This window comes from Mixophyes fleayi, chromosome 10, assembly GCF_038048845.1.
Source record: "Mixophyes fleayi isolate aMixFle1 chromosome 10, aMixFle1.hap1, whole genome shotgun sequence".
In the NCBI taxonomy this organism is placed as follows: domain Eukaryota; kingdom Metazoa; phylum Chordata; class Amphibia; order Anura; family Limnodynastidae; genus Mixophyes; species Mixophyes fleayi.
The window spans coordinates 96,764,753-96,789,153 of NC_134411.1; the positions used below are offsets into that span (position 1 = coordinate 96,764,753).

The 24,401-nt window shown below is 43.2% G+C and overlaps 1 protein-coding gene and 1 long non-coding RNA gene across 3 annotated transcripts in view; one reads left to right on the forward strand and one right to left on the reverse strand.

Annotated features, from left to right (window-relative positions):
- LOC142104523 (uncharacterized) overlaps positions 1-24,401 on the reverse strand; it is a 412,155-nt gene that overhangs the window by 73,501 nt on the left and 314,253 nt on the right. The window lies entirely within an intron of this gene.
- The window catches only part of URI1 (URI1 prefoldin like chaperone), a 63,419-nt gene that overhangs the window by 7,889 nt on the left and 31,129 nt on the right, over positions 1-24,401 (forward strand). The window contains exons 2-5 of one of the 2 annotated variants that reach the window (XM_075189240.1): positions 12,305-12,384; positions 16,944-16,978; positions 22,141-22,219; positions 22,696-22,831. In XM_075189240.1, the coding sequence (XP_075045341.1) occupies positions 22,217-22,219; positions 22,696-22,831 (139 nt within the window). In that variant the 5' untranslated portion in view covers positions 12,305-12,384; positions 16,944-16,978; positions 22,141-22,216. The remainder of the gene's footprint in view (positions 1-12,304; positions 12,385-16,943; positions 16,979-22,140; positions 22,220-22,695; positions 22,832-24,401) is intronic. The other variant, XM_075189239.1, reaches the window with a different exon arrangement.

Consider the following 24,401-nt stretch of genomic DNA (forward strand, 5'->3'; position numbering starts at 1 on the left):
CAAAGGGGCTAAAATAACTTACAAAGTTGTCCTATTAAAAATAACTCATTTACTTGAGATAAAACGATAAAAATAAGACGTAAGTTCACCTTGTATCACAGTGTAGGAAACTGTCATGCAAATAAAATGTGACTGAAGATTCACAAAGGCAAAAATTACCTGAACTAAATCTGCAACAGAATTGCAGTTGGCGGTATTATATAATTTATACCGCCTTTCAGCGTTGGTTAGATGTGATGAGGTTATCAGGGGGATCGGTGATCCCTGTGTCTGCCCTATTTTTGGGGAGGTTCACAAAACAACTTTGTAAAAAGGGTTCACAACCTTCCTGTTGTTGCTGTGGCTCGTGCCACAGATATACCAGACACAGCCGCAGGTTCAAGTTTCTACAAGGTCATCTGAGCACATTCTCTTAGCGTGTGCTTCTAGGAATACTCCGATATGTCCAGTGACTGTGCCTAGCTAGGGCACGGCAAATGTTGGTTACAAGTTATCCCTTTGCGATGGTTGTCCTGTTGTAAGATGAATCTCCTGCCCCAGGCTGGCACAGGATTTCTGCCAAGGTCACTGGCTTGTTATTTGCACGATCCATCCATCACCTCCCCCTTCCCGGCATTGCCCAAAACTTACAGCTGTTGCCACGTGGTTTACTGTACAGAGAGCTAGGTTGACTTGCTGTATTTTTAATCATACTTCTCACTTACCATCCTGGTCTAACAGCTCCACCTTGGTCTGCAAACCTCTTTCCACTTTCTTCTCAAGTGTTTGTGAGATATATTTAGCGCTTTATAGACCCTGTTGGTAGCTTTCTCAACAAGCTGGCATGAAAGCTGGGTACACACCTACGTAATCTTACTTCAGATGCAATTTCTGTAACAATTTTACCAACGACTGAAAGTCCAGATGATCATGCAGATTCATGTGTACACACCTACCTGATTTACCTTCAGATCTGTGCTCTTCATCTCCCATTACCATCTGCTGAAAAGATTTGTACACACTACAGATATCTGCCGACACTGCTGGTTGTAAGTGTGTACACACTGCCACATTTGCTCGACGTCGTTCCATCGCTGACTGTGATTTTTAGGAAGTTTAGAAAACCAGAACTATAGATGTGATGTGTTTGGTATGATACAACATGATCCTGGGAGCGTACATGCTCTTGCAGTATCTGATGACACGGTTGTGTGATCTGCACAATAATTTCGTAGATTTGTACCCAGCATAAGGGGCTTCATAATATGAAACCTGCAGAAGAAACTAGAGATGCTCAGGCTCGGTTTCTCGAGAACCGAACACACCCGAACTTAGGGGATCTGAGTGCCGAGCTGAGCTAGCTCGGTACTGTCGCGCGCCCTCGAAATTGAAAACGAGGCAAAACGTCATCGTGACCTCGTCGTATCTTGCAAGTTTTGGATTCCTTTTTAAGATCCAACATAGAGAGGGGTGGGAGGGTGGGAGGACCCCCATTTATCTTTTCTGCCACTGCTGTGTGCCAATGTGTTCTAGATGTGCTAGGAACTGCCGTGTGTTTGTGTCATTGCTCTGTCGCTTACCATCCAGCCAGGTCGCTGCAGTATTTGTCCGAAAGTGTATGAAAATAATATTGTGACCTGTGAGGTGGTCTAAATTGACTGCAAATGACTTGAAATTAGTGTTATTGAGGTTAATAATAATGTAGGAACAAAAAAAGAGCAAAATTATGTGATTTTAGCAAATTTTCTAAAAAATCCAAAACCAAAACACGAAGCTAATCCAGAACCAAAACCACTCCATGGGGGTCAGTGAGCATCTCTAGTAGAAACATAATTTCTGGTTTAAAGGATAGCTAGGAGTCCGCTGATAATGTGCCACCTGTGATCTCCTTTCATATAGGACAGGATCATAGACTCGCTATAATACGCTATGTAACACATTATATTACATCACGGTTGTCTGCAGCACAATATGACCTAACGATTGGATCTCCTGCTGTCTCACTGTTATCTCCAACCTTCACTAGGGCTCGTTAGTGTGGTCCAAAATAACCCAATTTGGTGACCTACGTGTGTGGCCAAATCAAAAGGTGATTCTTAGCCTGGGCGGTGAATCGGCAAGCGTTGGGGCGCCCTTAGACTCTTAGCCCTGGTATTTTGATATAGGGTCAAATTGTGAGTATCAAGGTAGGATCATTGCTGCCATTTACAACACAATAGACAATACTTATGCTAGAAGCAGCCACATAAGGGCCCAACCAATATTGATGACCGTGTATCCTATAAATCAGGGTTGTCCAACCAGCGGCCCGCGGGCCGCATGCGGCCCAGCACGCCTGTAAATGTGGCCCAGAAGGAGTTTTGGTTGTGGCAAGGGGGCAGCACTGTTAATGGGAAAAAAAAATCCTGCAAAAAAAAAGGAAAAGAAAATACTTACCACGCGGTCCCTTGTCTCCTCCTCCGTGCGGTGCTCGCAGTGAATGTCGGGCGTGATGTCATCACTCCCAACATCCATTGCGGAGCGCAGCACAGAGGAGTCACCCGCGCGAGAAGAACAATCGGCAGCACAGAATTGGAGAAGAGAAGAGGACAAGAGAACAAGCCGATTAAAAGGTAAGTTAAGGGGGATTTATTTTATTATTTCAAGGGACGCTGACCAGTGAATAAAAGTCACCTGGTCCTGGAGCATCATGGACCTTATCTCCCTGCTACATACTTCTACTTGTAATACTAATGGGGCATTATATATTATTCTCTTTGGCCCATTATAAGTTGTTATCCCTTAACTAACATAGTGGTGTAATTAGCAAAACAGGTCACAATTTGGGGTCACAGTGATGTATATGTCAGGTACCGCAGGCCTGGTCAGGGCACCCTGATATACAATGCCTGGCTTAAATGCACTTTATTAATATTGCATCGAAACAATACAAAAAGTGATTATAGTATAATAACTAGAGAGGATTTTTTGAACAGGGCGATTGAAAGGTAAGTATGGGGGATTTGAAAAAAAGTGATATATATATCACTTTTTATCTCATATATATATATATGTTAACTATGTTTTCTATGGTTTTTTGGATGATCAGCTATCGTTATTGTTAGTGTATCTTATGTGCGGCCCAAACCAACTCGTCGTCTTCCAATGTGGCCCAGGGAAGCTAAAAGGTTGGACATCCCTGCTATAAATTATCAACGAGACATGAATATGAATATTTGGAAATTACGTAACTCTGGATATCACTGTTTCCAAGCGAATTGATAAGTTGCAAAGTCAATAGTTATTGGTTCATCCCTTAAAGTGACTGTATTGGGGGGTTAGGTGTTTTTTAAATCTTAAATTTCCAATAGTTATTTCTGTAGTATGACGTCGATCTCCCATTCGCCAAAGAAAAATCTATAATTATTTAGCTAGAAACACACAGAGGCTGATTCTATTTCGAGACGTTGAACATGTTGAAGAGACATTTTAATTATTCTGCTCCCACCATCAGTGTATCAACCCGGAGATAAAATTAATTTTGCAGATTACATTTAGACATGACTTGGGAAATGCTAATAAATCATTAACGGGACACATTTTATTCGCTCCGCAAACGAAAACACGTAATCAGAAAGTGCAACGTAAGCTGTCAAACATGGAGAATTGGTTTTACCCGTTTTGATGTTTTTGTATTGTTCCATGTGATGAGGTTTTACAATATTTCTTAAATCTTCCTATTGTAAAGGTTTGGGATTTACAGGATAATTCCACTTCCTAGTAAGTGGCTTCAATCTAAAAATGAAACGTAAGTATTTGATAATACAATATAGCACCTGCGAGCTTTGGTTTAGAAGAGACGGCAATGCCCGGTGCACGGTGGCTCAGTGGTTAGCACTTCTGCCTCACAGCGCTGGGGTCATGAGTTCAATTCCCGATCATGGCCTTATCTGTGAGGAGTTTGTATGTTCTCCCCATGGTTGCGTGGGTTTCCTCCGGGTGCTTCTGTTTCCTCCCACACTCCAAAAACATACTGGTCGGTCAATTGGCTGCTAACAAATTGACCCTAGTGCCTCTCGCTCTGTGTGCCTCTCGCTCTGTGTGCCTCTCGCTCTGTGTGCCTCTCGCTCTGTGTGCCTCTCGCTCTGTGTGCCTCTCGCTCTGTGTGCCTCTCGCTCTGTGTGCCTCTCGCTGTCTCTTTAGTGCATCAATATTTAACAATGGCGTTATTCCTTAAAGTTTACCTACGGCTGTTGTAATATTCTACAATAATATTATTATATTCACTTTCCACTGCAGTTTAGCAGAAGCGGGCTTCCATTTCAAGACTGTTAAGACTTTTTTTTTTTTTTACATATCCGAGAGGTGCGACACCTTTCAATTCACTTGAAAGGAAAAAAATGTTTATAAATACATGTGTTGTTTATTTTTTTAAACGCCTAAGATTATACTTTTTTTGTTTTTTTTACTATAAAAATAGGCTTTTCTATGCTGCTGAATGTGCCTTGCTTAAATGTGGTACAATACTGAACTGGTACGTCATGTAATATAGACCGTGTCTAGCGTAGATTCTTTGGGAAAATGACTAATGTCTTTGCAGTTTATGTTCGCACATATTGATACGCGACCGCGCATCGCATAGCGCTCTGAATGTATGGCTTAAAGCGGAGAAGCTTTTTAATGCAGCTTAAAGTGACTGTGACCGTTCGTAGTTATTCAGACGGCAATTAGCCTACCCAGGGGAATAAACCAAATACACATGGAAGATCGCACGTTGCTGGTGTAATTATACTGTACATTATATTGTATTCTATATGTAATATTCCTGCAGTATATTTTATATCGACATACGTTGTACTTGGTTTTTAAAACTGTTATAGTTGTGTAATGACTTTTGCTGTTAATATAGCCCTGTCGGTGACTTCATATGTTGTTCATTTGTATTATTATACACTTTGAGTATTCTGTTATTGGTTGGTGCTTAAGTTCTTAGTAGAATTTAATGCACGTCCCACCATCAGGGAACCCCCAAAACAAATTCTGAGACCCCTTTTGGTCCTGACCCACAGATTTTGCACCTTTTTGTACATTCTTCAGACGAGCTTATAATATTCCTCGGCCACCCTCTTAACCTCACTACACTACCCTATTACCACCCGTTACACAATTTCACACAAGACCACTACCCCCTGACCAACATTGTTGTGTGACGGGATCATTTAGCTTATGAGTCACTTTTACCTTTGCAGTCTGGCTGGGCCGAAATGCAAAATGTAGACTTAACCTCATGTATCAAACTCCCATTGTCCCATAGATGTAAGCTTGCGAGCAGGGCCTTCTCAGCTCTCTGTCTGTTTTACCCAGTTTGTTTATTAGTTTACTATGTTTATCCCCAATTGTAAAGCGCTACGGAATATGTTGGCGCTATATAAATAAATGATGATGATTGTTTTGAATGGTTCCCCCCTATGTAACATTATGGTACAACATGAATGAGATACTAGGACCATAAGTCATAGCTTGTCCGTTACTATTTTACATATTATGTGGTCTTCTGCGTGCACTGTGACCTGCGGATGAGTCCGTTTTCAATTTTACATTCTAAATACTAAGTTGAGCAAAAACCTCAAATACTTCACGCGTGGTAAAAGCAATAACATACAACAGGTAGCTTTGGAAAATATCTAAATTGAACTCTGAATTCACAGCAAAGTGGTTTTTAGAGCCATTTATTGCTTATAATTCTATTTTCATATGCACTCCTAGGGGTAAATGTATCAAGCTGAGAGTTTTCCAGCGGGTTTGAAAAGTGGAGATGTTACCTATAGCAACCAATCAGATTCTAGCTATCATTTTGTAGAATGTAGTAAATAAATGAGAGCTAGAATCTGATTGGTTTTTCAAACCCACCGGAAAACTCTCAGCTTGATACATTTACCCCCTGATTTACCATCTCTACCCTGCATGGCGTAAGATCTTACACGTGCATTTATTTAGTCTGAATCTCGGCATAAGACTGCCCCTCATTGTATTTTCAAGTTTGGTCTGAACACTGAGTCAGAAATAGCTGTTTGCATTTATTTATTAGTATTACACATCATTGTCTGAGTATTACACACCATTGTATAATTGTGTTAGTACTATGAACCGTTGTATCACTTAGCAAACATCATGCTGTACAGTTTGTTTTCTCTAGTGCCACCTAGAGGATTGTTGCTGCACTGCGCTAGTTATTCATGGTTTGTCTTTATAGGTTGTTACATTATCCACCCACCACACACAGACTTAATATGAGACTCACATGTTGCAGCTGCTATTTATATTTGTCTGTTTATGGCTACATGGACGGCGATGTCTTAGCAACAAATGTGACACTACTGATCTGAGGAATCGGCTTATATTATGCTGCGTAATGTGAAATATAGGAGCGCCTGTGTTGTGGGCTGCACGGGACCCTTAATCTCAGTGATAAAGTACAATAATACATTTAAGGACACATCCGCCCCCTCTCTATGACTCTGATCCCTTGTTTCTCCCTCTCCCCCCTCTGGGCGTCTGGCTACCCCCAAAAATATTTTTTCTAACATGCAAAATCGAGCAAAACTAAAACCGCCCCAAAATGATCTCTGCACCATCACCTTAGGCCAGCACTTCCCCCAAATACCCCACGCCAGGTAACGTCAGGACATACAACATGACTGCCCTGTGTATAATGATTGCAGGGTTGTTGTGACAGGATGGACCGCCTATGGCACCCTGTCTGTTGTTGCTGGGAACCAGCTGGGTTTACTTTGCCACCGTCCCCTTACGTTATCCCAAGTGCGCCCTCTTACCGCGGTAGGAGGGGCTTACAATGCTGCCACCCCTGGACTCCTTAACCGGCATCCAGTACCGGGTTTCTTCTGGGTAACTGTCACTGCTGGGGTACCCCCTTATTAGTGTACCTGGGCTGGTACTCCTGACCTCTTCCTATAGATCCAGGTTGCTGTGGATGGATCCCCCTGGCCTATCACAATGGCCAGAGCTACTGGGTAGCAGGCAGAGCGGTGGTACCGGAAAAGCTGGGTCCAAACCTCAGAAACAGCCAGGAACTGATTAGATTATGGGTCTAATCTGTAGGTCACAGGATTTTCAGCATGGAAGATATTTTCAAGCAGGTCTTTGAAGCAAGTGATGTTTATTTGCTCCTCACTGGTTAACGGTAGCAGGTGATCAGGTCAGATGAAGCAAGAAGAACAATTTTTCAAAGCAATCCAGTGCTTTTTATACAGTTTGGACACAGCCTCAAAGGGTAAGCCAGCCCCCTTGAAGTCTGAGCTATTTTTAAAATCAGGATGTCATGAGTTTACACAAACATGGATTTACATGCATTGCAAAGCTAACAATATTTACGCTCATCTGTGATATCTTAAAAACCTTGCTGTGATTTCCTGCATCTTATTTCAGAGCCCGGAAGTCTACTAGCATGTCAAAGAAGTCTAATTAACATGAATTTAGCATTAGTCCTTCCTTCCAACTGTTGCAGAGTACACATTTCAAAAAGAAAGGTACAAACCCCAAACAAGTCATTTCCCCACATCACTATACACAAAAGACTTTCTAAACAAAGGCTCATTGTATTAGATATATACATCAGAAATAAGGTATTTCCTTTACGCCTTGCGTATTTTGGGCTCTTTCACGAGTCGTTTTAATAGTGTTTTCCTGAAAAATGGACTTCGTATCTGTAATTAGTTTGAACCCTCTAGTGATTTGTCCGCCATGTGCCAGGTGTGATAAATGAGGGCACTTACTGACTCGTGGGATGGTGGCAGGTGTATCCGGATGTTAGATACGTCCTCACAAACAGGGCCATTCATCAAGTGTAAGAGAGTCCCAGCAATGACCGTTTGTGTCCACCGGACTTAATGCAACAGAACTTAATTGGACGTCAGAACACTTGTGTATCTGACCCTTTAAGTTGCCCCCCCCCCCCCCCCTACAAAAACATTTCACAAATAACAGGATGAAATTATGGACCTTGTCCCCGGTGCATCAGTGAGAGATGCTTCCACTTGTGGTGCCACAAGTATGTACTTTAAATGGTGTCCCCATTAGGAAATTTTAGGCGTTGACACCAGAAAAAAAAAATTCTTGCCCCATTGGTAATCAACTAGTATGCCCTAATAATAAAATAGACATTGTTACCCTTACATTAAACTAACTATACGTGAAATTTGGGCCACTAGGTTACCAATAAAATAATTTTGCCCCCATTAGAGAATTACCAATAATTTTTCCCATTTAAGCAACAGATAATTATTACCCTCACAACTTGCATTGTGCCTCCTGTTGCCTTAAGCATGGGCAGATCGCTGTAACAACATGGAGCTGGCGCTACTTATCCAATCAAAATGCAGCGATTTCTCTGCTGAAATTCCCTCGATTTTGCGGTGAGTTCGACCAAACCGCCAGCTGGATAAGTGTTTTAAAATTGACGCATCGCCAGAGATCGGATTCTGGACTTTCAAAATCGCAGTTTAATAGATATGGCGCTGGCCGCATAAAATCGCCGTTCATCCGTTGCGATCTGTATCGATTTATAATCAATAGAAAAAAATCGCAATTTGATGCATTTACCCCCAGATCTACATAACCTAGAGGACTTCTGTATTTAGTAAGTTAACAATTAAGCTGTCAAAGCTGATTAAAAGTGACTTCATCCTTGAACTAGCAAGTTAAGAATTTATTGGACATTTAAAGAGGTTGTATACCTTGGGTTTATACATAAACATGACGTTTGTCTTCCCTGCGCTGCATCCTTTAATGTTATGTAAGGCGCTGTACTGCATGCAAAACTGAGTAGAAAATACCTCTATTTATTCCCATATCTGTTAATAAAGTGAGGTTCATGGTACGCCTTTAAATAGCAGAAGCCGGTCCGTTCAGATTGGTCGGTAAATATAATTTTTAAAATGACTTTGAACTATGATGTTGTAGGAAGATATATACAGATGGAAAGTGCCCAATAGAAATGTGTATATGTCCTATATGTAAATACCATTATCCCAGCCTGCATCATTTTGCAATTGATACATTGTGTTGCTGATTTAAAGAAATCATTGTTTCCCCCTAGTGGCCAAATGCGATAACACAGTCGGATATTTATGAAGAATTTTTCTAAGCTTCGGAGCAGGTAACAGCCTGATAATTGTGTTTTCAGGAGAGTGAGCGGGATGTGGCGATGGATGATCACATAATAGACTGCTCTAGTAATAATGTTTTTTAGCTACTTTTTTTTTTTTTTTTTACTTACCCCAACCTTGTCCAAGTACATTCTCAAGGGCCAATCACCTGCCAATTGCTTTCTGATGTCTCCAATTAACAGGCAATCAATTAACTTCGCTGCACTTATTGCCCAGGAAAGTGTTTCAGCGTTTTGTCTTACAAATCTGGACCGCTGACGGTCCTCGGCGACGAGACTTGGGCCAAACCGGCCTTCGCTGTTAATTTCACCCTTTCTCCGGCCAGCTGCCCGGGTGACTTTGAGTTGTAAAATTGGCCGGCAACCATGGAACTTATTTATATATTTCTTTATTTTTTGACAGGTCGGGTAATGCCTTTGATGTGTCCAGAGACCTGAGACACCTGCCGTTTTCTGGATGCTGTATAGACTGCGGACGTTGGGGGAGAAATGACCTTCAGACTATTTAACCTCTAATTAGAAAATGTGTCAGTTTAACAATGTTCACAGCATGTTTGCGTTAAAGTTTCACGGCGGGTGGTCCCTTCAGCGTTAACTTTTCCCTAAAGTAGAAAGGTATAAATTATTTAGAAGTGTAGAATTTGGCTCGTCCCCACAGTCAGGCGCTCCACCCAATAACGTGGGTTCCGTGACAGGGGAAAATGCAGGATTTGTAGAGGGGGGTTTCCACACCACGTCACCAGTGGGCGTGACCAATATGCATGGGGGGCGTTGCTATAATTTTAGACAGTGCTTGGCTGCTCTCCAACTCTTCCTATAATACATATGGGCAATGCTGCGTGAACTACTGTTAGGTGCACACAGCTCTCTCTTTTCAAGCAGAGCTGTGTGAAGCGGGGTCAGGGTCCAGACACCTCAATTATACAGTGCCCCAGGCTTGGAGGGGGGTTTCCGGGCACTAGGAACCCCCCCTCCCTCGGTTTGTCTAAGTGTGATGTGTGCCACAGTCAGTGGAGGATGAATTCTCTCTACCATACACACAAACTAGGGTCCTTTTTGTCATAAGCCGACTAACCTACATGTTTTTGGATTGTGGTAGGAAGCTGGAGCTTGCTGAGCAAACACAGGGGGAACATACAAACTCCATGTGCCTTGCAGAGCCTCCGGAATGGTAGCAAAGGCACAACGTGGTGATGCAACATGGCAGAATTTTTCTCTCATCCCATAGAGGTGCGCAGGATATTCCGCGGTGCCGGGGTACCGTAGTGCAAAGAAATGTGCGTTGCGGTGATGTCCGGCGGCACGTCCCTAAGAATTGTATCGGCCACATAAAGCCCTGGTCGGAATTGAACATGTGACGTTAGCGTTGTGAGGCAGCAATACTGACCAATGTGCCGCAATGCCGCTCTAAGGTGGATTTTCTCCATTCTTCTCCATGAAAGTGGTCCAGAGCAAGCCTACGTTTTTTTGAAACTACAAGTCCCAGCATGCTTTGGTAGCCAGCTGATAGCTGGCAGAGCAATCTGGGACCTGTAGTTCCACAAAACCAGGAGAGCCGCAGGTTGGCCGGGCTCATAATTGTGTTATGGGATTCCTGGATGGAGTCTGTGTTTATGTCTCATCTGACTTGTGCTAGGAGCGGTCCACAAGCTTTGAATTAATCTAGTACATAGCGGCAGGATAAAGCACCGTAGCCCGGATCTAGCAGCAGCGAGAGTTTCATCCTAAGCTCCCTGGAATCTTAGGCTCTCACAGTGTTTTATTTGTGTGAATATGTCTTTCAGCGAGAACATATGAACCCGCCGCCATTGGCCCTATCAGTCACAAAAAAAAATAGGCTCCATTCATTTGCATATTTGCTAATTAAAGTAGCTTCTTGGAAACATTAAGTAAAATATCTTCTGTAACCTTTATCACCGCAGTTAATGGCTACAGTCTAGCAAATCTCATAGACGGCCCTTTAAATAATGTAAATGATTATGAATATGTAACTAGTTAATAGGCATCAGTGAAAGGATGATCATGTTGAGGTTAATGAATGTGCTGCTCTTGTCGTATGAAAAGACTGGGAGCCGGCTTCATGCATGAGCGGCCTGACGCTTATTACTGCATGTATGTATCCGTGTGCCGTGTGTATACCGACTAATGACTGTCGCGGGCGGCGGTCTCACCTCTCAAACATATTGTAATCTGCAGAAGGCTTACATTTAAAATCCAGTTGCCTTACACAAGTTATTTTCCAATTGATTTGTGCAGACTTATGGTTCGAAAAAATATAATTTTGATAAGACCATGAATGATGAAGTAGACCCCCCTCCCCACTATCCCGGACCCCCTGTCACTTGTGGGATACTAGTCCCACCGGCGTCTTCTGTGAGGGTCCGTTCTTTTGGCAGAGGGGGGAAGGAGGGTGAGAGGTTTTTCTGGCAGGTTAATAGACCACAACAGAGAGGCTGGTGGGACAAGTATGTGACAAGTTGTGGGGGTCTCGAAGTCTGTTGTCTAGTTGAGAGGAGGGGGCTGGTGTGCACGCGGTAAATAGGGATCAGTGTGTAGATATCCCCCACTGCAGTTCACAAATCAGTACTGTAAGTATCTTGTCTTTTAACTTTGTTGTAGCCTGAACCGTTCTCTTGCAGTGACTAGAGAAGAGAGGAGGGTGTGAGAGGCCTCTTGTCAAATCTTGTAGTGAATAGGGAAGGGAGAGGCCAGTCTCTTGTCAAATCCCCAGCAGTAGATAGGTTAGAAACAACATATTCGATGCTTAGGTTTGCACCAGATGGCAGCAAAGGATTAGTGACCCGAATTTTTAAATGTTATCCTTTTGGGGGATAAAAACAAAAGTGTGAAAGAATTTTTGCATATTGCTGTAAAGGCAGAACTTCTGTCAGACGTTACGATCGTGGGGAGAGGGAGGGGGCGACTTTTTGTCCTATGCATGCCAGGATTTCTGGGTGAACTAGGCTGATAACGTAGGCCGGTACCTGCACTCGGCTGTATTATAAATTTACATAAAAAGCTTCTGTGACCAAAATACACATTTTAAGACTTTTTTGTATAATATTACTTCTAGTTGAACTTTGTAATGTATTTAATCGCAAATTTTGTTTTTTTCTTGTGACGCTAAACATATATATATTATTTTTTTTTATCTTTTCCTAGTTTTTACCTGGTATTGATGCAACATCAGTGTAGGGATTATTGGCATGAAAACGGATGCGGGATAGTGAACAGTGTTTGATGTGAGTTTGTCATGAACTTTGATAGTACATTAAGCATAGTGCTCAGTGATCCCTATGATTATGACAGTAAGTGCTCTCTTATAGGGTGAATGACGTATTTAAATTCTGGAGAAAAGTACTTTTATACGTGAGCATTTTTTTATTTTGTTTTTGTTTAATAATCCGTAAGCCTTATCGCAAGTGCAAGCTTGGTTTACCATGTTAGAGGGACTGCCTGTCCTATACGTGGACAGGGGAGGCTGTGGGTACGACCCCCCTACCCTGGAGAATATGATGGGGTCCTGCAGTGTGTAGTGATAGCAGCACGCTTACCGCGGACTGCTCGCCATGGGTCAGTACGCCGCAGGATGTAATCATCATCATCATCATCATTTATATAGCGCCAACATATTCCGTAGCGCTTTACATTTGGAGACAAACGCAGTAAACTAATAAACAAACTGAATAAAACAAAGAGGTGAATAGCTTGCAATCTATGGGACAATGGGAGTTTGATACATGAGGTTAAGTCTACATTTTGCATTTCGGCCCAGACAGACTGCAAAGGTAAAAGTGACTGATAAGCTAAATGATTCCGTCACACAACAGTGTTGGTGAAGGGGTAGTTGTCTTGTGTGAAATTGAGTAACGGGTGGTAATAGTGTAATGTAGTGAGGTTAAGAGGGTGGTTGAGGAATATTATAACCTTGTCTGAAGAGGTGGGTTTTCAGAGAATGCTTGAAAGCTTGTAGACCAGAGGAGAGTCTTATTGTTCAAGGGAGAGAATTCCATAGAGTGGGTGCAGCCCGAAAAAAGTGGTTCCCGCGTTGTAGCCATCTCCTTCTGGTGTAAAGACAATGAGGGGTGGGTATACGCAGTATAATATCTATTCTGTATACACTGATCTCATATACTTCTCTCTGGTATCTGTCATATATCTGTCTAATCATTTCGTGCCGTTCCCACAAAACGTTTATTTGGAATAACCGGCTATAGCGCCGTTATGTGACAGAACGCATTGATCTCGGCCCGACAGCCGACGTATGATGGATTAACACAGTATACAGGTAAATAGTGAAGGTTGTATTACCATATCCCCTCATCAATGCAGAGAACACTATATTTCAAAGATGGGAGACTTGTAATCAAGTTGAGAGAGATGACATTACCGACGCCCTTGCCCCGAGTCTCCTGGCGTTGTTTAGACTCTGCTGTAGGAACCGGGAAGTGTTTGTTTAGCCGTAGAAGCGATGTGTAACTTCGGATGCGAGTACGAATGTGCTGGCAGATGTTATGCCAGCCGCTCGTAAATCTATGGTCTGTGACGTGAACTGGGCACCGGAGCGTCGTTTTGTGCCGGAGTAAGATGGCACTTTCAAAGATCAATGTAGATTTATTGCATCTGTGTGGCACCGTATGCCGTTGTCACATATGGATCCCCCCCACCCGAAAGCTGATTTATTTATTTACCCTGTTTTGTGAAAGTAGAAATGGTGAAGTATCCGACAAGTAACAGCCTCTGTATATTAACTCTGTATATATTGTTTGAATGAACAGTCTAAAAACATTATCTGTTTTGATGTTGTATACAGACCTTATTGTAGGGGGGAGAGTACTCCAATATCTGGGTGATGCTCTGTTCAAGAGTTGAAGGAACACAATCTTTTTAAAATGTATCTTTCAGTTATACCAATAGTACGTAACATACATACCTACCTACATACATACATACATACATACATACATACCTACATACATACATACCTACATACATACATACCTACCTACATACATACATACATACATACCTACATACATACATACCTACATACATACATACCTACCTACATACATACATGTATGTGATATTTTGCGTGACCAGCCACATAACTGAGATATTCCCTGACCACAATTCAGGACTCGTGATACCTAGAGAATTCGGAGGATGCGTTCTTATTAATATTGGTTCAGATATCTGCCTAGGCTATAGTTGCTCTTTAAGAGATGTAGATATGATAAGAAGAAGGCTATTGCTGCAGAATAATTTATATGTATATATCTAACAGGACATGTCTAGCAAAATGAGGCATAAAAAAAGGACTTTCCTAAACGGGGTACTCTTTCAATCCCATCCATTTAAGCTGGGTAGAAAGGCTTGTGGTAAAGTAGGAATGTGTGGGTAGCAGTCAGTATTGGGTGATAGTTGTCAGGCTTTGAATAGGGCTGTGGACTCAGAATACTCAGAGACCACTAACTGGTATTAGTGCTACTGAACCAGGAGGTGCATAGTCTAACGTGCCCCTGGTGTTCACCAGGGACCCCCGCAAGGAGGTTTGGGCTTCGCTGCACAGGGTACGCAGGTCGCGGCCCTTCTAGACAGTTACCAGAGCAGTGATAGATTGTGGGCAGAATGGTCCGGATCGAACCAAACAGGAGTAGGCGGTACCGAAGGTAGATCCACAGAGAAGTGAGACAGGCCGAGGTCACAAGGATAGGACTAGTAGCGGAATCCAGGAGAATGGTCGGCAAGCCGAGGTCACAACAGAGGCAAAGAGACGCAATCCTTGAAGAGAAGTCGGGGAAGCTGGGTCAGAGCCAGAACAGGAGCAGGAACATACAGTAATGCTGGAGAACAGGAGACCTGATACTCTGGCACCCTAATGGTGTCAGAGCCAGGCTGTGATAGGAGGAGGAGAGGGCGGTCAGACACGCTGACTGCTGAGACAAGGAAGCCTCCCGTTGCCTAGCGACGGGTCGTGTCAGTGCGCAGGCGGCGGACGGCCAGGGGCGCTGTGTGCCTGTTGCTTAGTTCCTGCCAGGGGCGTCCTGTTGCTATCAGGCAGCCGTCCCCACTTCACAGGGGAACGGCGAGGACAGCGCCTGACAATAGTGTCTGGAACTGATGTAGGGTCTGTACTGCATCCAGGTGACCGATCTCCACAGTGTTTAAACTACTGAAAGCTGGGGGTAGAACAGGGCGACACCTGACTTACTGAGACAGTAATACATCGCCTTTGGGGTGTTGGCTGCTTGGATTCTATAGCTGAAAACCAGTGCTATGAATTTCATATTTAAACGTCATGAATAAGTGTTTTACACTCTACAATGGCCCATTGCCCTCACTTTGTTGTCCTGTTTGTGAATGTCTTTTCATCCGGTATTGGGTCGCTGAAGTTAGAGAACAAATACAAAGTTCTATACAACAATGTTTTACAATCTTGTCAGAAATTGCAAGAAGATTGTGTAACCCGTAATGAAGGTTTTGTTCAACTACCCTAACTTCATAATCTACACTCAGGTTTTCCATGTTGTGTCTTCCAGACCCTTCCGCTCTCTGTGTGGTGGGCACATAACGCCCCTCAAAAGTCTCCGTACACATAGTTTTGTACCAAAAGGTTTCCTGTGTACCATTAATACTGAAACCCTCCAGGTGTGGTCTGTTGTGGGGTTGCCCACGTACACTGCTTTTCGGAGATACCTTCCTGGGGGTAGCACGGAGAACGCTTGCAGCCAACATACAACCAGACAACGTCGACAAGCGTGGAATAATATCATTGAGATACGTAGGATATCTGTTGTGCATGTGGCAGCGTAGTGAAGGTGGTATTACCCAAAGTGACCAATCAGACTTTGGCTTTCATGTTCTAAACTGTAATAGGAATGGGACTGGTTGCTACGGGTAACACCACCTTTACTACACCGTGACACCTTCATCTCTTGCTGGTCATATATTGACATTGAACTAATTTTCCCCATAAAAACTGCTTGTGTGGTTTCAAAAACACAAGTCTACATTTTTGCAGATCAGACTGGTTACCAGAGTCATAATCTGCAATATAGTACATAAAATAAAACGGGATTTTGATTGGAACAAGTTTTTTTATAAGTTCAGGTTCTATAACCTTTCTTGTGCCCCTGACTATATATTGGGTTAAATGTCCATTAAACCCACCCCTGATATTTCTGGAGCCACAATCTCATTTCACTTGCTGCAAATAATATCTTCATTTGTTTGGAAGTGTTTATCTGAAACGTCCTCCATAAAGATATAATTAGGCCGTATGTCACTCTTAATAGGCCTGTTGTTGTTAATATTTATAGAATTCCATTTTATTTTTGTATTTTAATAACCGAGTTAACCTTTTATGATTTCTACTTTGCTTGCTTTTATTTACAAGAACATTAAAAATATATTATTTGCCTTTTTTCCAAGTATTGTGAGGCGCATGGCCGCCTCCTGGCTTTTTAAGATCTCCTTTTCCTTATCGAAATCTCCCCATTTTATTGACTGTATAAAATTAAACACCCACCCGCCAAGCGGAGACCTCTCCCCGTATCGGCCGCGGGGAGATATGAGGGAGCCGGAGGAATGACATTGTTTTGTGCCGTTATCTGCGAGCTTTAGAAGGATGTGATAAAGTGTTCTGTTGGAATAAGAACGCTCTCCGGCCTTTAACGTGACAAATAAAAATGTTTAACCAGGACTCCTGGAATCCGTTCATGTTTCTGATACATTGACATTGCCTCAGAGTGCCTTTATCCCTTGTTTTCTCACCAGACGTTATCTGTTTTAATGACAGGTGGTCGTCGGCTGTCAGGAAAAGATCCAGCACTGGTAAGTGTGAAATACTGATAAACTCAAGTCCTATCCCTTAATCCTTAATTCTGTTTCTATTACAGCTGATGCCGGTGAGAAATGTTCTTTTTATTGAAAATAATATTGTCTGCTTTGTATGTTAGAGTTATCTTTACTTTTTAGAGACATCTTTTAAAATCAATTTCATGTGCAGGTCTCTTATAAACGGTGGAGGCAAGTAATTGTGGTCTAAAGGACTACTGGAAAATAAAAATTATATTTATTCCTGTTCTGATCACCCAAAGACGGCCAAACTTGTACTCTCGTGTTTCCCACTGGGACTCACTTTGAAGTACTTCTCAAAAGGGAAAGAGGGGTTTGGGTACATTTATGATGGATGGGGGCTCACAAGTAGATAGGTGTACTTAAAACATCAAAGGATAAAGTCGCCCTTCGTGTCCTATGGCGATTCACATGAGTAGATCCTCAAAGTCATGTTTATTAAACAAAGTAGACTTTCTCTATTAGAATCCGGGCACCCCTATCACGTCATGACTAGTGCGGAGGTCTGGTGACGCCGGAGATCAGAAACGCCATCACGTGGGATAAAATGCTGGGGGGTGGAGTGATCCGTGGACAAGGAAATATTTTAACATATAGTACAAAAAATAGTCCAAGGTTTGTGTAGTTTTCTCATCAAGTAGCTGATGCTAAAGCAGGAGAGCTGACGGAAGACCGGCTAACGCTGAACGACCTGCGTCCACGGGCAATAACGGCTCATTAATGATGTACACAAGCCAATAGAGTCTGCTATGTAAAATATATAAAGTCCACAATGGGAGGATTAATCCTTCTTTAATAAGGATTTAGCTAGTTGAGGGGTCTACTGTCCAGAAACCACTTATTTAATTATTTATTATTTTGTACTTCGTGTCCCAACAGTCCCAAATTGTAGATAAAATTAAAGTATTTAATTAGCCAAAGGATTACGTTATTATTGGAAAATTGACCTATAGATTCCAAAGCAAATCCCTAAACTTTTATTTGGCTATTGTAGTTCGTGACTGCGCTCACTGTGTGACATCACCATCCAATCACACACTAGCCTGCTACATAGACTGTGTGACTGCGCTGTGACATCATCATCCAATCACACACTAGCCTGCTACATAGACTGTGTGACTGCGCTGTGACATCACCATCCAATCACACACTAACCTGCTACATAGACTGTGTGACTGCGCTGTGACATCATCATCCAATCACACACTAGCCTGCTACATAGACTGTGTGACTGCGCTGTGACATCACCATCCAATCACACACTAACCTGCTACATAGACTGTGTGACTGCGCTGTGACATCACCATCCAATCACACACTAACCTGCTACATAGACTGTGTGACTGTGCTGTGACATCACCATCCAATCACACACTAACCTGCTACATAGACTGTGTGACTGCGCTCACTGTGTGACATCACCATCCAATCACACATTAACCTGCTACATAGACTGTGTGACTGCGCTGTGACATCACCATCCAATCACACACTAACCTGCTACATAGACTGTGTGACTGCGCTGTGACATCACCATCCAATCACACACTAACCTGCTACATAGACTGGGTGACTGCGCTGTGACATCACCATCCAATCACACACTAACCTGCTACATAGACTGTGTGACTGCGCTGTGACATCATCATCCAATCACACACTAACCTGCTACATAGACTGTGTGACTGCGCTGTGACATCACCATCCAATCACACACTAACCTGCTACATAGACTGTGTGACTGCGCTGTGACATCACCATCCAATCACACACCAACCTGCTACATAGACTGTGTGACTGCGCTGTGACATCACCATCCAATCACACACTAACCTGCTACATAGACTGTGTGACTGCGCTGTGACATCACCATCCAGTCACACACTAACCTGCTACATAGACTGTGTGACTGCGCTGTGACATCATCATCCAATCACACACTAACCTGCTACATAGACTGTGTGACTGCGCTGTGACATCACCATCCAATCACACACTAACCTGCTACATAGACTGTGTGACTGCGCTGTGACATCACCATCCAATCACACACCAACCTGCTACATAGACTGTGTGACTGCGCTGTGACATCACCATCCAATCACACACTAACCTGCTACATAGACTGTGTGACTGCGCTGTGACATCATCATCCAATCACACACTAACCTGCTACATAGACTGTGTGACTGCGCTGTGACATCACCATCCAATCACACACCAACCTGCTACATAGACTGTGTGACTGCGCTGTGACATCATCATCCAATCACACACTAACCTGCTACATAGACTGTGTGACTGCGCTGTGACATCACCATCCAATCACACACTAACCTGCTACATAGACTGTGTGACTGCGCTGTGACATCGCCATCCAATCACACACTAACCTGCTACATAGACTGTGTGACTGCGCTGTGACATCACCATCCAGTCACACACTAACCTGCTACATAGACTGTGTGACTGCACTGTGACATCACCATCCAATCACACACTAACCTGCTACATAGACTGTGTGACTGCGCTGTGACATCACCATCCAATCACACACTAACCTGCTACATAGACTGTGTGACTGCGCTGTGACATCACCATCCAATCACACACTAACCTGCTACATAGACTGTGTGACTGCGCTGTGACATCACCATCCAATCACACACTAACCTGCTACATAGACTGTGTGACTGCGCTGTGACATCACCATCCAATCACACACTAACCTGCTACATAGACTGTGTGACTGCGCTGTGACATCACCATCCAATCACACACTAACCTGCTACATAGACTGTGTGACTGCGCTGTGACATCACCATCCAATCACACACCAACCTGCTACATAGACTGTGTGACTGCGCTGTGACATCACCATCCAATCACACACTAACCTGCTACATAGACTGTGTGACTGCGCTGTAACATCACCATCCAATCACACACCAACCTGCTACATAGACTGTGTGACTGCGCTGTGACATCATCATCCAATCACACACTAGCCTGCTACATAGACTGTGTGACTGCGCTGTGACATCACCATCCAGTCACACACTAACCTGCTACATAGACTGTGTGACTGCACTGTGACATCACCATCCAATCACACACTAACCTGCTACATAGACTGTGTGACTGTGCTGTGACATCACCATCCAATCACACACTAACCTGCTACATAGACTGTGTGACTGCGCTGTGACATCACCATCCAATCACACACCAACCTGCTACATAGACTGTGTGACTGCGCTGTGACATCACCATCCAATCACACACTAACCTGCTACATAGACTGTGTGACTGCGCTGTGACATCATCATCCAATCACACACTAACCTGCTACATAGACTGTGTGACTGCGCTGTGACATCACCATCCAATCACACACCAACCTGCTACATAGACTGTGTGACTGCGCTGTGACATCATCATCCAATCACACACTAACCTGCTACATAGACTGTGTGACTGCGCTGTGACATCACCATCCAATCACACACTAACCTGCTACATAGACTGTGTGACTGCGCTGTGACATCACCATCCAATCACACACTAACCTGCTACATAGACTGTGTGACTGCGCTGTGACATCACCATCCAGTCACACACTAACCTGCTACATAGACTGTGTGACTGCGCTGTGACATCACCATCCAATCACACACTAACCTGCTACATAGACTGTGTGACTGCGCTGTGACATCACCATCCAATCACACACTAACCTGCTACATAGACTGTGTGACTGCGCTGTGACATCACCATCCAATCACACACTAACCTGCTACATAGACTGTGTGACTGCGCTGTGACATCACCATCCAATCACACACTAACCTGCTACATAGACTGTGTGACTGCGCTGTGACATCACCATCCAATCACACACTAACCTGCTACATAGACTGTGTGACTGCGCTGTGACATCACCATCCAATCACACACCAACCTGCTACATAGACTGTGTGACTGCGCTGTGACATCACCATCCAATCACACACTAACCTGCTACATAGACTGTGTGACTGCGCTGTGACATCACCATCCAATCACACACCAACCTGCTACATAGACTGTGTGACTGCGCTGTGACATCATCATCCAATCACACACTAGCCTGCTACATAGACTGTGTGACTGCGCTGTGACATCACCATCCAGTCACACACTAACCTGCTACATAGACTGTGTGACTGCACTGTGACATCACCATCCAATCACACACTAACCTGCTACATAGACTGTGTGACTGCGCTCTGTGACATCACCATCCAATCACACACTAACCTGCTACATAGACTGTGTGACTGCGCTCACTATGACATCACCATCCAATCACACACTAACCTGCTACATAGACTGTGTGACTGTGCTGTGACATCACCATCCAATCACACACTAACCTGCTACATAGACTGTGTGACTGTGCTGTGACATCACCATCCAATCACACACTAACCTGCTACATAGACTGTGTGACTGCGCTGTGACATCACCATCCAATCACACACTAACCTGCTACATAGACTGTGTGACTGCGCTCACTGTGTGACATCACCATCCAATCACACACTAACCTGCTACATAGACTGTGTGACTGCGCTGTGACATCATCATCCAATCACACACTAACCTGCTACATAGACTGTGTGACTGCGCTGTGACATCACCATCCAATCACACACCAACCTGCTACATAGACTGTGTGACTGCGCTGTGACATCACCATCCAATCACACACTAACCTGCTACATAGACTGTGTGACTGTGCTGCGCTCTCTCATAATGTGACATCAATAAAATATGTTACTACTACTACTTCTTTTTTTTTACATTTATTACAAAGGGTCCAGCAGCTTAGAATCATGGACAAGTCTTGATGAGAATATTGGTATTTTCCCTGCATTATACAGTATAATATACGGACAGAATGTATTGTATAGTGCATTCCCGGTGGAACTATTTAAACATTATTTCCAAAGCAAATTCTACGTAATGCAGAATCTTCTAGACTCCAAATTCCCACCGTCCACCCTGCACCATAGATAAGTTTTTCAAACAAAGTGCAAAAGTTTAAAATGTGGTTTCAATATGTGTCGTATTAATGTGGTTTCTGTTCTCTCCAGGAACAAGGTAGAAAGTGACTATGATGCACTTCAGGAGCGGCTGGGAACGTTGCCTGATAAGTTGTCGTATGATATCATGGTAGGTGATTCATATTATCATTATTTTATTTATTTATTATCTCTTTTTTATGATATTTAGACTATTGTATTATTGTGGCTTAAACTTTGTTATATTTCCACTTTTCCAGAAATATATCTGAAGTCTGTGTTTGTTAGTTTATTTAAATATAAAAACAACAATATTATTGTTCATTAAAAAAAAAGTCTGCTGTAAAATTCTGTATCAGATATGCTGGATATGTATCAGTCTAAGTCAGCATCTTGAAATAAGGAATGGCATATGGCAGTGTGTAGTAAACAACTTCTGAATGATTGACGAAGACAAGACAGTGCAGTTCACCCTCTGCTACAACATATAAAATTATTTTTATATGTTGTTTATATGGAGTTTAATACTGAGGTGGGGGTATACAGACGTGTTGGATGAGCAGGCCTAGGGCTCTTGTCTGGCGGATTGCTACTGACCCGTTTCCATCGTTGTTCCATTGTCCACAGGTACCGTTTGGCCCCCTTGCTTTCATGCCGGGGCGACTCGTCCAAACCAACGAAGTAACGGTGTTGCTCGGGGACAATTGGTTTGCGAAATGTTCAGCCAAACAAGCCGCGACGTTAGTTGACCACAGGAAAAAACGTAGGTACTCCCAAATGATTATCATGTTATAATGATGTGTCTGTTTTCCGTCATGCCTACAACAATAGGGACATAATTTCTTGCTGGGAAAATAAGTGACATTTGTACCCTGTCGCCTAAGGATAAACGGAACGCAAAGTAACGTTTCCGCTCTACGTGGGGAGAGGAAAACACATCCATGTAAAGGGGGCACATTGGTTGTATACAGTGGAGGCAGACATATATTTTTTTTATCTAAAGAAGAGCAGTAATGTTTTAAAATGATCCTCCCAAAATCTGACTACACAACGGTCCTCATACGGATAACATTGAAGCTTGGGGCATCCGGTTACATGAATTCATCCCATAACTCCTTAAATCTGAGACGCAGAAACCGTTTGATTGGGTGAATTTGTTTACTAAGACGAACCAAACGCTGTTTCATACTAGCGAGGTCTAAAATACTCCAACGTTCATTTATGGTGGAGTTCTAGGAGTTAAACATAAATGCAAACACAAACAAGACCTACGGCCATATACGGAGGTTCCCCGATGTCGGCCGTGGTCAGTGGAAAATATCCCCACTCTTGCTATCAATAAATGTGTCCGTGGCACCCCACGAAACACCCGTTTAGGCAGAACGTTTTTGGCACAGGCAACCTGACAGCCGATAAGTACAAATCTTATCCTACCTCCCCCCTGCCCGGAACGCCGTAGGGTAAACGGAACTTTGCAGGGGTGATCTGATGAGTTAAACGCTCACAGTAGTGAATGGAAATGATGTAACTTTCCAGAGGCAGCGCAGAGATTTATTTATTATTTTTCGTGAAATAAAACCAGCTGAGAAACTCCGCTCTCGGCACTTCACCTTCCCCTCTTGATTAGGGGGAATGTTAATCAGGCTCCTAAATGCTCCGAGTTAGCATCTGAATCCTGCTCAGGCATTGATGCACCTCACACCGGGGAATATCCAATTTATCTCTTCACTAAAGTTAGACGCTAACGACTCTGCTGATGTCTCTTTAGAAGAGAGAGAGAGAGATTTAATTCCGTTCTATTTAAAGACCACGAGATTGTCACAGACAGATGGCATCTAACCTGGAAGTTATACACCTCTCATTTCCTGTAGTGGGATCTCGGGTCCAAAATGGATCAAGCCGACCTACAGGTGTACAAAGACTTGACCTGTTGTGGGCACCTAAAAATGTTTTTTAAGGATGGTTATTGTGTGAGCTGGATTCATGTACCCACTGTGATGGGTACTCGTGCAGTCAAGCCATGGGACTTATTGGCCAGATCCTTCCCCGTTGGCATAAACACCGGCATATCGAAACTGCCACACACTTCACTTGGAGCCTTCGTTGGCCATACAGTGAGTTAGATAGAGATTGTTCTATATGATTTTCTTTCCATGTTTGCAATGAATTGGATGGAGTTTCAAATCTCTCTTTCAGATCCTATTTGAGGCCTTTCTGACTCTTGTGTATCCCAGCTCAGCATTATGGAAGAAACACAAAGTGACTGTAGATGTTTGTCATCGATTTGTCATTATTACTGTTATCATTGGTGATTTGTGATCCAAGGCAGCGCT